This window comes from Stegodyphus dumicola, chromosome 1, assembly GCF_044657685.1.
Source record: "Stegodyphus dumicola isolate Sdum_Otavi_A_Nest chromosome 1, ASM4465768v1".
NCBI classification, from domain to species: Eukaryota; Metazoa; Arthropoda; class Arachnida; order Araneae; family Eresidae; genus Stegodyphus; species Stegodyphus dumicola.
The window spans coordinates 9,680,454-9,694,039 of NC_140768.1; the positions used below are offsets into that span (position 1 = coordinate 9,680,454).

The 13,586-nt window shown below is 35.1% G+C and overlaps 1 protein-coding gene across 1 annotated transcript; it reads right to left on the reverse strand.

Annotated features, from left to right (window-relative positions):
• Positions 1 to 870: 870 nt before the first annotated feature.
• Positions 871 to 13,221, reverse strand: LOC118192982 (uncharacterized). Its single transcript, XM_035364011.2, has 3 exons — positions 13,118 to 13,221; positions 6,858 to 7,095; positions 871 to 1,505 (listed from the first exon to the last, which is right to left on the reverse strand). Exons 1-3 carry the CDS (start codon positions 13,187 to 13,189, stop codon positions 991 to 993), a joined length of 825 nt encoding a protein of 274 aa, XP_035219902.1. The 5' UTR covers positions 13,190 to 13,221; the 3' UTR covers positions 871 to 990.
• Positions 13,222 to 13,586: the final 365 nt, after the last annotated feature.

The window sequence follows — 13,586 nt, forward strand, 5'->3', positions numbered from 1 at the left end:
GTATAATGTTTAAGATTTTCATTCGTAAACTTTTCATCGAGGTGTTAAACTGATATATCAGGTTTCCACATAACTTTTAAGCTAAAATTTAAAAAATAAAATAAATTAATTAATTTTAAAAAATCTAACAGCTTTCAGATTTTATATTACGCCCAAAGGAACTTTTTTAACGTTTTGTGTGTTACCTTTATTTATTAAATATCACGTTCTTCGCACTTAAACGATAAAATTCAACTCAACAGCAATATCGTAAAATAATTTTCAAATGAGCATATCTTTAGAATTTCCGATACACAGTCTCGTGCGGTGGAGATACAACTCCTTCCGTACCGCGTTGCCATTGTTCGCTTTGGAATTGTTGAGTTTGTTAATCAAAATTTCGTTAAAGGTTTGCGAAATATGAAACAGATAATAAAACAAACTCCAAATTTGGGCTTCCAGATGCCCATATTCGAGTGGAGGACTACGCTATTCAGAATTGGATGGGTCTAGGTACCGTTGTTTTAAGGTAACCGCTCTAGGTACCGTTGTAATTGCATAAATGTATGTATGCGAGAAACATACATTTATGCAAATTCTTGCTTATTTAATTTCTTTAAATATAATGTAGGGCACTAATGTTTGGTGGCAACAGTTTGAAAAGTGAAACGCCGTTTTATAGTGAACGACGCAAAATGCCAAAACGAAATTAATAGCCTTTCAAGGACGATTTTCCCAGAAGGACTTGCAATATAATTTTTGTTACTATATACTTTCAGCACAGACTTTAGATTTTGTATTCGGAAGCGATGTTACGGAAACAGAAAACAATATAGTACTTCTTCGGAGTGTTAATAAAGGTTCGCTTCTCGCGTTAATCAGAACCATCCGTTAATCAGGATTATCACAATTTTATTACACATCATATTATTTACAGCAGCGTTTTTCAGTAACAACTTAAAGCACATATACGTGAAATATTATTCATTGAGGGTTCCTGCCTAGCAGTTCTTATGGAGATGGATTTCTGTCAGTACCGATACTGTACGATAGTCTTTCTATGTCTACGAAGGCTGGTGCATTATCGTAGTACTCATCTTCCACTTTGGGATCGTAAATCACTTCTTCGCTAATTTTCTTCTTTTGAGCCAGTTGGAATTTGACGCCTGTCTTCTTCTGTCTACGAAGTTTGTAAGTTTCTGATTCGGCGGCCGTGGCACCACCTTGTTGCGGCGTTTGGGTTGCTTTTGCTTCCGTAGGATTTTTTTGGAGCAGTGATGGTGTTGCGTAAGCACCAATGGCGGCTTTGGCCTGGAGGTAGTTGGTTGGCTTGATGACAGGTGCCATCGTAGCAGTTAGTCGTTGAGGAACGGAGTTGAATACTTGCTGCATCAGAAATCTGGGCTGAGATGTTGCTGTGGCCGCCCCTGCTGAGTTTTTTTCTTCTTCCGCGATGAAGCCCCCTTTTCCTGCAGTGTAATGAACAACACGTCTGTGACCTTGCTCGTCGACCATTCCGTATGTGCCTGGAATTAAAAAAAAATAAGAATGATTTTTATGGACATTAGGTCTATGGTACCTTTAGTATTATTAAGCGGTATTTTATCCTGCATTTCAATTTAGTCATTGATTAATCCAAACCACACAAAAGCTAACTGTGTCAGGAAGGAATGCAATCATGGAGGACGTTCTTAGGGAAACTAATTTGCACTCATGTTACGCAAGGGAAAATCACGAAAGCATCATACAGACAGCCACTTCATTGGGTTTCAAACTCAGATATCGGTTGTTTCCCCATAACACGTTTTTACCATTTTTACAGCGATGTCTATCTGACTGTGTGTCGGTATGCATATGAAGACTTTTCCTTCTCCCATTTTAAGCTTTCTACATTCATATTGTTGCGAAACGCCCAGCTGCAGTAAGATAGCTTCTCCACAAAAGGGTGTTAGGGTTGCCAAAAAGAGGCAAAAAAGGCAAGTTTGTCAGATTTCTTGAAAATCGCTCATTTGCCGACAAAATTGGCGATAGACGGAGCAAGAACATTCTAGAACGCATTGTTAGCGATTTTCTCGTGAATATTCTGGAAGGTATATATATATATATATTATAAATTTTAACAAACATGTATATACGTAAAAAAGTAAATTTAAATTTTCCAACTAATCTACGATATCATTTAAATTCAGATAGCATAAGTAAATCAAGTGCAAAAACAAACCATGAAAATAAATTCACCAATTTAGCAAATTAAAATTAATCTAATTTTTTTTTTAAATGCATAAGTGAATGTTGAGCAGGTAGGAGACAGACTTATCAAGAGGAAGTTGCCTCCAAACCTAACTCTTCAATCATTCAATTCGTGTTTCGTCATTCATGCAAACAAGGGTAAAAGTCAAAACCAAAAGTAAATACATAGTGAAGAATATATATTATAAGGTATTTCTCCCACTTTCCTAGCGTGCCTTCGTGGTGTAGTGGTTATGCACGCTGGCCCAGTATTCCAGAGGTCCGTGGTTCGATTTCCGCCGAAGGCAGTTGCTTTTTTTTATCTCTCTTGCTTCCAAAAAAATACCTAATGTCTCTACAATATATATATATATATATATATATATATATATCCTATATTAAGCTATATATACCCTGCCTATCCTGGGAGCAGAGTATTTTGAGTTTAGAGATTACCTGAGTCGGGAGCTGTATTTTAGTGCTTTGCCATGAAACTGTCTTCACCATTATGTCTTACCGTTATAAGCACACAACCTGAAGGCTGTGTTGTTGATTGTTTCAGCGTGTTTATCGTAGTTTTTCGACGACTGTAAACGTGTGTTTGGAACTGTCCTGTGTAATACTGACGAACAAATTGTGTTTTGATTCTTTTTTCAAGTGTTATCATCAATTACTCCAAATCCACGAATCCGTAGCACGCAACAATATAAAATGCAGATTCATTCTTGGGTAAAACTGGACAACCGGAGCTTGTATTTTACAGGAAGCATGTAACAGTTTTTACTGAAAACTTATATAAAATGTAATCCAAAACTTTTCAATTTTAATACTTGATATTTTTATATCAATGCGATTAACGTATTAATTTGGGTAAAATTGATACACCGGAAGTGATACTTTACTTGGAGCTGTGAACAGACTTTCGTAAAAAAAATATATTATGAGATAATTAAAAGTTCTTAAATTTGATATTTAAATGTTGTATGTGATCGAAGACAACATATTACATTTCCTAGCATTAAATGTGTTCTTGGAATTATGCTAAATGCAACCAGAATAAAATCACTATGAAGACGAGGTTTCTTCATGAAGCAATCAAATGTATTAGCCTCAAGCATCAGTTTTGAGTTCGTTTGCCTTCTGTGTGGAGTAACGTTTAAAAAAGGATACTGCCACCAAATGTTAGCGCTGTCTACCCACATAGCGCAAAAACATCCTTGGGATATCCCGAGGATGTTGCTCGCGGGATATGCGCACATCCTCAGGACATCCCGGAATATCCCGCGAACCTCCTAAACACCTACTCCCGAGTGCTTAATGTCACATCCCAGGATATCCTCAGGACATCCTAACTAAGTCCCATCGACAGCGTGCGGGATGTTATTAGGATATGAACTCCTACTTACTACATCCTCAGGACATCCCGGGATATCCCACTAACCTCCTAAACACATCCCATTATATCCTAAAAACATCCTATCTATGTCCCATCGACAGCGTATGGGATGTTATTAGGACTTAAAGTCCTACTTACTACATCCTCAGGACATCCCGTAATATCCCAGTTTCCTCCTAAATTCATCCTCCTGAGTGCAACCGAGCAGTTGTCCAACCGAGATTGTTGTTAGCGACGCTGACTGTCGTACCAAATGACCCGGTTTGGAATCCCGGAGGTTTATTAATGGCTGTGTGGATATGTCTGTGCGGCATGGGGGCACTCTAAATATGTGGCGAGCCGATAGCCATCTCTAGAGAGTAGGGAAAGAGGGTGGGAGACCCTCGGACTAGTCGGCAGAACTGAGTCAAATGTAAACTATTCCGCTGTAAACTATTCCTAAATGGAGTAGCTAAAACTACTCCTTGAGTAAACTACTCCTTGAGCGCCATTTAGGATCTCGTAAAGGATGCTCAAGGCTCTTGCCAACGACAGGCTCAATCTTGCACTCCTTGCGACGATGAATTTCGTGGGATCTTTCGTGGGATGTTACTGTCAGATAAGTGAGATATAGGTCACAACTGAACAACAACACATAAATAATATAGCGAATATGAAAAGAAATGTATGGCAGCAATTTATCAGGACTTCTAAAGTTATGCGGTTTTTAAAAATTTTCTGATTGGTAAGTCTAATTTGTGAATCCGAAATTATACATGACCAGAGGATATACTATAATCGATGGGATATTTGCAAATCAGAGCATGAAAATGGATGTCTACATGAGTATGTATAGTTATCATTGTCTACTGTATGGCAGAAATAGAATAATAAAAGAAGTGTAGTGTTTATAATTAATACTGGTTCATAATATTTATAAATAACTTAGCTTTTGTTTATAAATGACTAAATTGAAATGGTAGTTTACTTAAAGCTCGTTTCTATTCCGCCAATTTCATGTCGTAACTTGGAATTGCGAGGTGATCTGCTGGCTACATTAATTTGTTTTTTTGTATAAGTAAAAAATTCTCAGACCAGTATTAGTAAATGTAATAATGAATAATAAGCAACAGACATGTTACTTTCAGAATGGGTTTGGACATTCTGCCCAACCATAATTTTAGGGAAAAGGCGTAGTACCTGGTCCTCGTACGTGTTAAACTAAAAAGTGAGTAGACGTTAAACTAAAAAATAATGTTAATCAGAGGTGCGTTTTGATACTGTCGACAATAAAGACCGGTTTTGAAAAATCCTAAATTTTGTTCTAATTATTGTAATGATTTTATATATAGTGTACACGTGATGTGTTTCGAATTAAACTAAAAGATGTTATTAAATGCACGAGAGACCACTTGGTTACAGGCGCTACAGCTGCGATGATGCTGGGGAATAATAAAAGTTAAATGTGGATTATATCGTGGATGCGGCAATATATTCCAACCTACTGTCCGTGATAGACATTGTTTACGAAGCCTGATCAAAATGTGAGGTATTTTATATTTTGGCCAAAGTCCTTCATGGGAAAAAATCTGATGTGTACACAACATGACTTCCTTGTACGGAATATTAAATTATACGCATTTTTTCTTGCATTTTATTTAAACTTATTAGATTGGATTAAACCTACTTCCCCGACAGCGCATAAACCACAATAGAATAAGTGCATTCTTTAAAATTCACTTTGTTTACCATAGCGACACTCTGGCGCTAGGTTTACTTAACAGTATTATATTTCGTTCATATTATAACTCAGAATGCACAAAATGTATATCATTTAAAGAATTATCTAATCGTTGCCACATGTTCTATTCAAATACTATAATAAAGCTAGAACGATGTATAAAAGAAATTAAGCAAACAAAACAAAAAATAAACAGTTTTTCACAGACGATTGAGTATTTCTCATTTAATTAATTCAGTTCCTTACTTCGCGAGAAGGCAAAAATACATAAAAACTCAAAATATCTGTATTAAAAATTACGAAGTAAATCTCAAACGCTTATTTCCTCGAAAAAATTCCAGAAAGAATTAAGCATGATTTAATTGGCAATAATAAACGAATGCGTTATCTTTGTTGTTGCGAGGCTAAGTTTCTCTAGATTGGCAAGAAATCCACTAGTCTCCTGTTTCAAATGTAAACATCAATGGCCGCCATTAAACAACTTTAAAATTGCTGATAATTCTAAAAATATTGCACACAGATTTACTAAAGGCATAAAATCCTTAACCGGAAGGTAAAAAACAATATAATTCAATCATTTTTAAAGAAAAAAAATGTACAATTTACAAACATATAAGAGTAAAGAAACTGAGATCACTGAGCTGGGTAATAGAGGGGATATATATATAAATATATTTATATACGTTTGGTGCGGCCGATCGCAACCAAAATACGAGGTGCACATCTACATGTTATAGCAGTCCTATATACAAAATTTCAACGTTCTGAGGCTACTCGTTTTTGAGTTATGCGAGATACGTACGTACGTACAGACGCCACGAAAAATTCTCTTCAGAATTCATTTTAGAGCAGTTTTATAATTTTTTTGAAGGAAAAGAGTATTTTATTCTGTCTTTACGTACAGATATCACGCAAAAACATCGTTAAATTGCATGGATATTTTCGTTGAAATATGCTGCCTGAAACTTTTCGCGATTACAATACGTCCTTTTTACTTCGTACAAGGAAGTAAAAAAAAAAAAAAAAAAAAAAAAAAAAAAAAACTCAAGCGCAATAATCCTTTGTTGCATGGACCCAAGAACTTGTTGCTTCTCACTGCTCTTCCTACACGATTAAAAGTAGCTGCATTTCTGGAAATCACAGTCGGAATATACAAAGAGTGAAACACATGGGAATCATCATGCGAAAAATACAATAGTCTCATTACAATAGTCAGTTTTAGCACAGATAAAATTACTGTAAAAGCTTCAGTAATTTTATCTGTGCTAAAATTTTCGATAAACATAGCATATTATCACCTTTATTTACTGATTGATGTAAGTTTGAAAAATCACTTCTTCGGTATGACTTTTCCTTTCTGAATTTGCTTCTATGGAAATATTTGTGTCGTCTTACGTCGTCTCGACTAGCATTACTCGTCTGGGGAAGGGGAATTACTACGTAATTTCCAGGTATTTACAATATTTTACATTTCCATTTTTCGCTTCCTTGTCCTGAAAACAACACTGAAGACAATAATGAATCCTGACTCACCTTTGACTGTCCCATCCGCCAGTCTAATCTCTTCTCTGAAACTTTGTCCCATGGGTCCTTTTCCCGTGTCGTAACCGAATCTGTAATCACCAGCCAGCTGACTGCCGATGTTGACATAATGCAGAGTAGCGGGCGGATAGTAGCTGTGAGCGACGCCAGGGGACGCAATCTGATTGGGTATGGAATATGAGCCGACGAACTGGGGTGCTACCATATCCATCTTGCTTATGGCTAATACCTGTAAATAAAATTATAATTCAAAATAACAGCCTTGTTCCATGGTTAAATCATTCTTTGTTGATATCCTAAATTTAATATCAGTTATCCGAACAATACAATTTCAAGACCAAATCGCCGATCAGAAGAAAATATTCGAGAAAATGAAAATAATTTTAACCGTATTATTATTCAGGTCCATTCGGCTCCGTTCAGATGGTGGTATAAATGTCATAAAGGCATAAAATGCAGGAGTTCCGTTCACACCTTCGAGACAGGGTCTAAGCCGTAGCCAATTAGAAAAGCTAAATTTGCGCATATGAGGATGTGTTTACGACTTTCCCTCTCTGCTTTCGCGCGTTCGCTGTAATTGGCCGAATCTTATACCAAGTTGGCATAAGGCTGAGAACTTCGAAATTTATGCCAAAACCCCTAAACCAGTATTTCTGACGCAGCAAGGTCTGATTATGTATAAATGAATATTAACAGTAAGTAAACAAGTAATTATGAGTAATTTAAAAATTCATTTAGTTCAGTTCTTAACGAGTACCTTAAATTACGAACAAAATCATACTCATTTTTATTTTCGAATTTGTTTATGACAAGTATCTGGGCACAAACAGACTAATTATCTTTCTCATGTTCGAGCTTTATTCGTTGCTTATGATTTAACGCTAGCAAAATAACTAATTTGATCCTTACTTGGAAAAATACGAAACACTCTCACTTAATTTGGTTATTGTTAATTGATAGTGGATTGGTTTGTTACCCTTGACATGATAATTAATCTACGTTCAATAACAATGGCTACCTATCCAGTACTTTATATTTTACTTTTAATTTTATTTAGAATTTTTCCGGTTTAAAATAATACTTCTACACAGCTTATTAAAATACTTTTACTACAATAGAAATTTAAATTACTTATACTTAGATTCTAAGATATATATATATATATATATTATACTCTGCTTAATTTGGCTATAATATCTCTAGATTTCTAACAAATCCATTAATTTAAAGGAACTATTTCATCTTAATTAATCTGCTTAATATCACTAATTGAATTGAAGCTCGATTACAATTTTGGCCTTAAGTAAAACATTGCCAGTTTGGCATCATCATTCTTACTTGAGTAAATTCAGAGTAATTTTCAGATTCCCATCAAAGAAGACATTCCACTGTTAGAAATAATATTAATGACCTTGTCGTGCTTCCATTTTATCCTTCTGTTAGCTATAAAATTGCACGGATTCTCCAGAAATTCAATTTTCAAGTCGGTTTCTCCCCTATTAATAAAATTCACCCTTCGATTCTAAAAGATTGCGTTTCTGTCCTGAATTCTTGGGGAATTTATAGTATATCATGTCAGTGTGGTTTAAGATATATTGGCCAAACAAAAAGAGCGTTGAAGTTTCGTATCAAGGAACATGAATCTTATGTCAAAAAAGTCTTCAATAGCGTATCATAGCTGGACTTTTAACCATAATTTTGATTTTGGGTCTGCAAAAATCATCCAAAAGGCTTCTTCCATAGGCGAATTGGATTTTCTTGAGGCTTTTCACATTCACAAAGATTTAGAAAGTTTAGTTAATGATTTGAAGTCCAATCCAGTCCTTCCTAATGCCTTTAAAATTCTACTATCTTAATTCAATTATTTTTGCCGATAGATGGCGTTACCTCCTCGCGCTTGGTACTACCAGAGGGTATAAAAATCCGTTCAGTGGTTGCTTTCCATTATTTGAAGTTCAGATTTTGAGCGTAAGGTGCATTTACCCCTTGCTCCCTATTTTAACTTCGCTAATATTTCTTTATGCTTGATCAGACAGCCTGGCTCAGTAAAAGTAGGCGGCCAGTGCAACTCTGATTAAAAATCTAGTTATAACCACGTGCAGTGCTGATAAGCACTACGTGTTTCTGTGACTCCTTCTCCTATTTTCTTCTTTCTATGTATTTCTTTCTCCTGATGAGGAGGGACCTTTAGCTGCCCTCGAAATCGATTGAGTGTTTCATTATACCTACGCTAAATATAAGGTTGTTTTTTACGATTTTGACATTTGCATTTATTAATTATTGTTAATGAACGGAGGCTAGTTTGTTTCCCTTAAAAAGTCAATCAATTTCCGATCAATGGCGATAATTACTTAGTTTATTAATTTTTATATTAAAAGCTTGCATTTCTATTTATCATGAGTTAGATTAAAGTTCCTTTAAAAATATTATTTTCGGAATTAAATTTCATGCTTCTGGGTTACTTCATTTAGATACATTCTACTAAATTTATATTAGGAGGTAATATAATCAACCTTTAATAAATAAATTATTATTTTCTTACTTTGCAGCTATTGCGCAAGTATTAGGAAATTTATTTCGATTTCAATGAATTTCAGTTCATTAATTCATTATTCTAACATGATATATGTTCTTAGAATATTCTTAGAACAGGCATATTCTAGGATTTTCCTTATTGTAAATATTCTTATAGTTTATTATTTAATAAATGATAAAAAAGTCTTACTCCAGTAAAATAGCATATCAGATTCAAAATGTATGCGCAATTATATTGTTTTTGATGTAATTAAAAGAACATTAAAAGAACCTCTCGTCTAATAACGAGTCTACTGTAAGTATTTTATAATTGCTCTCTTGCCAATTTATTATAAAAAACAAAAATAAAATATTTCTTTCAATTTAAAATCTTAAATTACAATTACCGCAAAAGTATTTAACATTAAGAAGTGTAAAAATATAGAATACCATTCAAATATTTCATTGCTTTCCGTAAATGAAAATAATATCATTAAATAAGTATCTACTAACATTAACTAAGTTGAAACAAAATTTTTAAAAACATTAAAAAAATTGCCTTCGAAACGAGGAAAGGAAAAAATTAAAATCTTATGATAGTAAAATATATTAAAAAAATACCTGAACATTGCAAAACGTTACCATTCTGAACAAAACTGAAAAGCTAAACTGTATATGAATACTTTCACTCAGTAGGTTGTTATAAAATTTATGGTAACAGTAGACATAAAACGTAGAGTCATAAATTTTGAAATCGACAAATTATAATGGCATTAGAAGAAGAGTTATAATGGCATTAGAGAAGCATTTTATTTATGATACTCACAGGATAGATAATATATAATATATATATGTAGTCCATGTAAAATCATTTTTCAAATGGCAACTAACCTTGTTGCAGAGAGAAATGCACTTATATTAAAGACAAATGAAAGTTCTTATACATCGCCAACTGATAACGTCTCGTTCACTTTATGACAAAGTGAAAACAATAAACATACTCCGAGATACTAATTCAGAAGTCAAACAACAAAAATCAGCGTTATATTTACAAAATTTTCACAGGACTAGTTTCGATGGTTTTACCGAACCACCATCTTCAGCTGCAAAACCGCGAATGAACAAGATAGGAAATAATGATTAGATAAAATAAGAAAGCCTGGACAAGAGTAAGCAAGTGGAGCATGACTTACTCCAGTAAATACGGCCTATTAAATTATACAATTTTTTTGCCGTATTTCTTTTAACCTTATTTTTTCAAATGATTCTAAATTAATTAACCCTTTCCGGCACGCTACCTTTTAAAGTCGGAGTTTTGATTTAAAAAAAAAAAAAAAAGAAAGAAAGAAAGAAAGGTAGGCAGTTTAATTAGGCCTAGAGGAGTACACAAGTACAATTTTGTGAAGATAACACTTATCGTTTATTTCTGTGGGTGTTCCCAAAGAGGGCACACTGATTGAATAGAGCTTCGAAAAGAGTGCTGAAACGAGTGTTATTGTCAATGAACTGACCGATGAGATGCGGAGAAACAAAGAATACAAACTCTCCGTAGTCCTAGATGATCGGTGAGCCCGGTCTGGGCACACCTAGAGTTCGCCGTTTGATTTTAGGCAAGATTTCAAGGTAAAAATTTAAAACTGATATAGAATAAGGAGATTAGCATACAGCCAAAAAATAACATAGAAATTTCTTTCCAAACAATTCCTTTTATACCATAAAAAAAATCTGGATGGTTTCTTTGAAAAATGAGGGTCTTAAAAAACTAAACATGGCTAAAATATATGGACTGGTTTGTGTTGAGCTGCGAACTACTATAAATAAAGAAGGTTCAGAGTAACCTATAGTAACTTATAAATCCTTTTTCATTCAATGTTTCTGTGCGTACAGAAGGAAATTTTTAGGTGTGTCTAGACCGGACACACTATGTCGTAAAGGGTTAACCGATCCTTCTAGGCAAGTTGTAAACGACATCAAAAACTGCAAATTTTTAAGGTAAATATCCCGGTTGATTTTTGTAGGTCGGAAGTCAAACGTCTTCCTTGCGAAAATAAGGGCCGGTTACGGACTTTTAAACTGTTTCAGGAAGGATGTACGTGTGGTATTGCCGGTTGGAATAAAAAAGGGAAGGTGCACAACTAGATATTATAGCAGCCACATTACAAAATTGCTACATTCTACGGGGAATCGTTCTTGAGTTATGCGAGACAGATACGAACGTAACGTACGTATAGACGTCACTGAAAGCTCTCTTTTTTAATCCATTTTACGATCCGTTTTGGAAAAAACAGGAGTCCTTTATTTTTTTCCGTGCTTTCAGATGCTCAAAAAAAAAAAAAAAATCTTTCAAATGGATTCGGAAACGGTGAAAAAGGATATTTCCGTTAAAATATGATATCCGAAATTTTTCAAAATTACAATACTTCATTAATTTTGTACAAGTTTTTTTATGTGGTTATGGCAAAGCCTCGAGGGCTATCTGCGTAAGAGGAGGGATGCCTTCGTGGAGGACTTTCTAACGGAAACTGGCTCGTATACACAGGGAAAACCACGAAAACGCCCATGCTGCCAGCCCGTTCGCGGGATTCGAACCTCTGATCGAACTACCAGTGTTTAGCGACTTTACCGTTCGGCCGCTGGTGGGCCCTTGTGTACAAGGAAGTGAAAAGGACAATTTTAGGAGAGGTATAAAATTAACCCTTTGCACTCGAGCGGTGACTCTCCATCACCACTTGATTTGATGCCATAACTCGAGAGGTGACTCTCGATCACCACTCGGTTTGATGCCATAATTCGAACTGTAACGATATATATTTAGGTTTGGTGTGAGTAATATCGCTTCATGACTGTCTTCAACAATATGTGGTGATGGCGATAAGGAGCGAGGCTTGCGCCCTCCGATAAGTGTGGCAACCCTAGAGGAGAAGTTTCTTACGAGTAGCGAGCAGAGCGAAACAGGCAGGCTGTCGGGCAGTGTGCGCGAAGTTCCTAAATAAAGTTTAACTTTTATTGTGCACTAAGTCTTGTTAATATTTATATTAATGCAGTACGAACATAATCTGTGATATGGAATTCGAGGATTGGTGGTAAAACATAACCGGAAATCACCATAAATACATGCGTATAAAATAACTGCCAATCTTTACTCTTAACTAAGTTTTTTAGATTTATTACCACATGTGTCTTCGAAGTTAGTTCGAACTCGACAGTAGATCGACTTAAGTGGAAATGAATTCTATTTTTCGCTAATGAAGAATGAAATTATGTATAAGCATAGACTATTTAACGATAGAGAGAAGGAAAGCAGTAAATATTACGATGAAGTAACAGGTGTAAGAAGGCCAAAATTCGATGCGATAGAATAGTGAAAATGAAAGCGACAGTGATTCAGCAGAAAAGAGAGGAAATTGAGAATGGACAACGAGCACAGGAACGAAAGAAATATTGCAAAGAATATCGTTTGTATCCCGCGAAATAACCACAAGATCGCAAGTATATTCAGACATAAGAGAACCATTATATTTCTTACAACTGTGTGTGAAATAATTTTAAATTAGCTGTAAGAAATTTATGAAATGTGTGGAAATCCGTCTCGAACTGCTGATTCGCCCAAGCGAAAAAGACCTCGAGTGCAAAGGGTTAATAAAGTTTACTTTTCTTCGAGATAAAATACTACCTCTCCTGTTAAAAGCACAAGAACAGCTACCTAAACAGCCTGCTTAAAACAATTATGAACTTACCAGCAGCAAAACCATGCTAAGCCAATGATATCTGTCCCTTAGTGCAGTCATAGCAGTCCTGAGAGTTGTCATTTGAAAGATTTCCCCCGTTTCTTCTTCTTTTTATATTCACTAGGAATTTATTAAATTCATTTAACGCTCCTAACATATGTGGGTCGCATTTCACTATCCATTTGGAACCAACAACGCAGCCCAGTTACCTATAAAGCTGCCGGGCGCGAAGTGCAAATCCTTTGTTATTAAAATATGGAGAATTTTTCTCCCAAAATCCTGTGTTCATTTATTTCATTAAAAGAAGGTGATGAGAAATATTTGATTTTCTGTAGCAACGCTCGAGTGGCATTTGGTGGGAAGGAGAGTGTTTTAATTAAATCCTAACAAATGTTTAAAATGGTTTGAATTTCAGGAAAGTGACGACGCCACACTTAAGCATTGAAACTGGCTTCCGTTACGGAAGAGCAAACGGCTG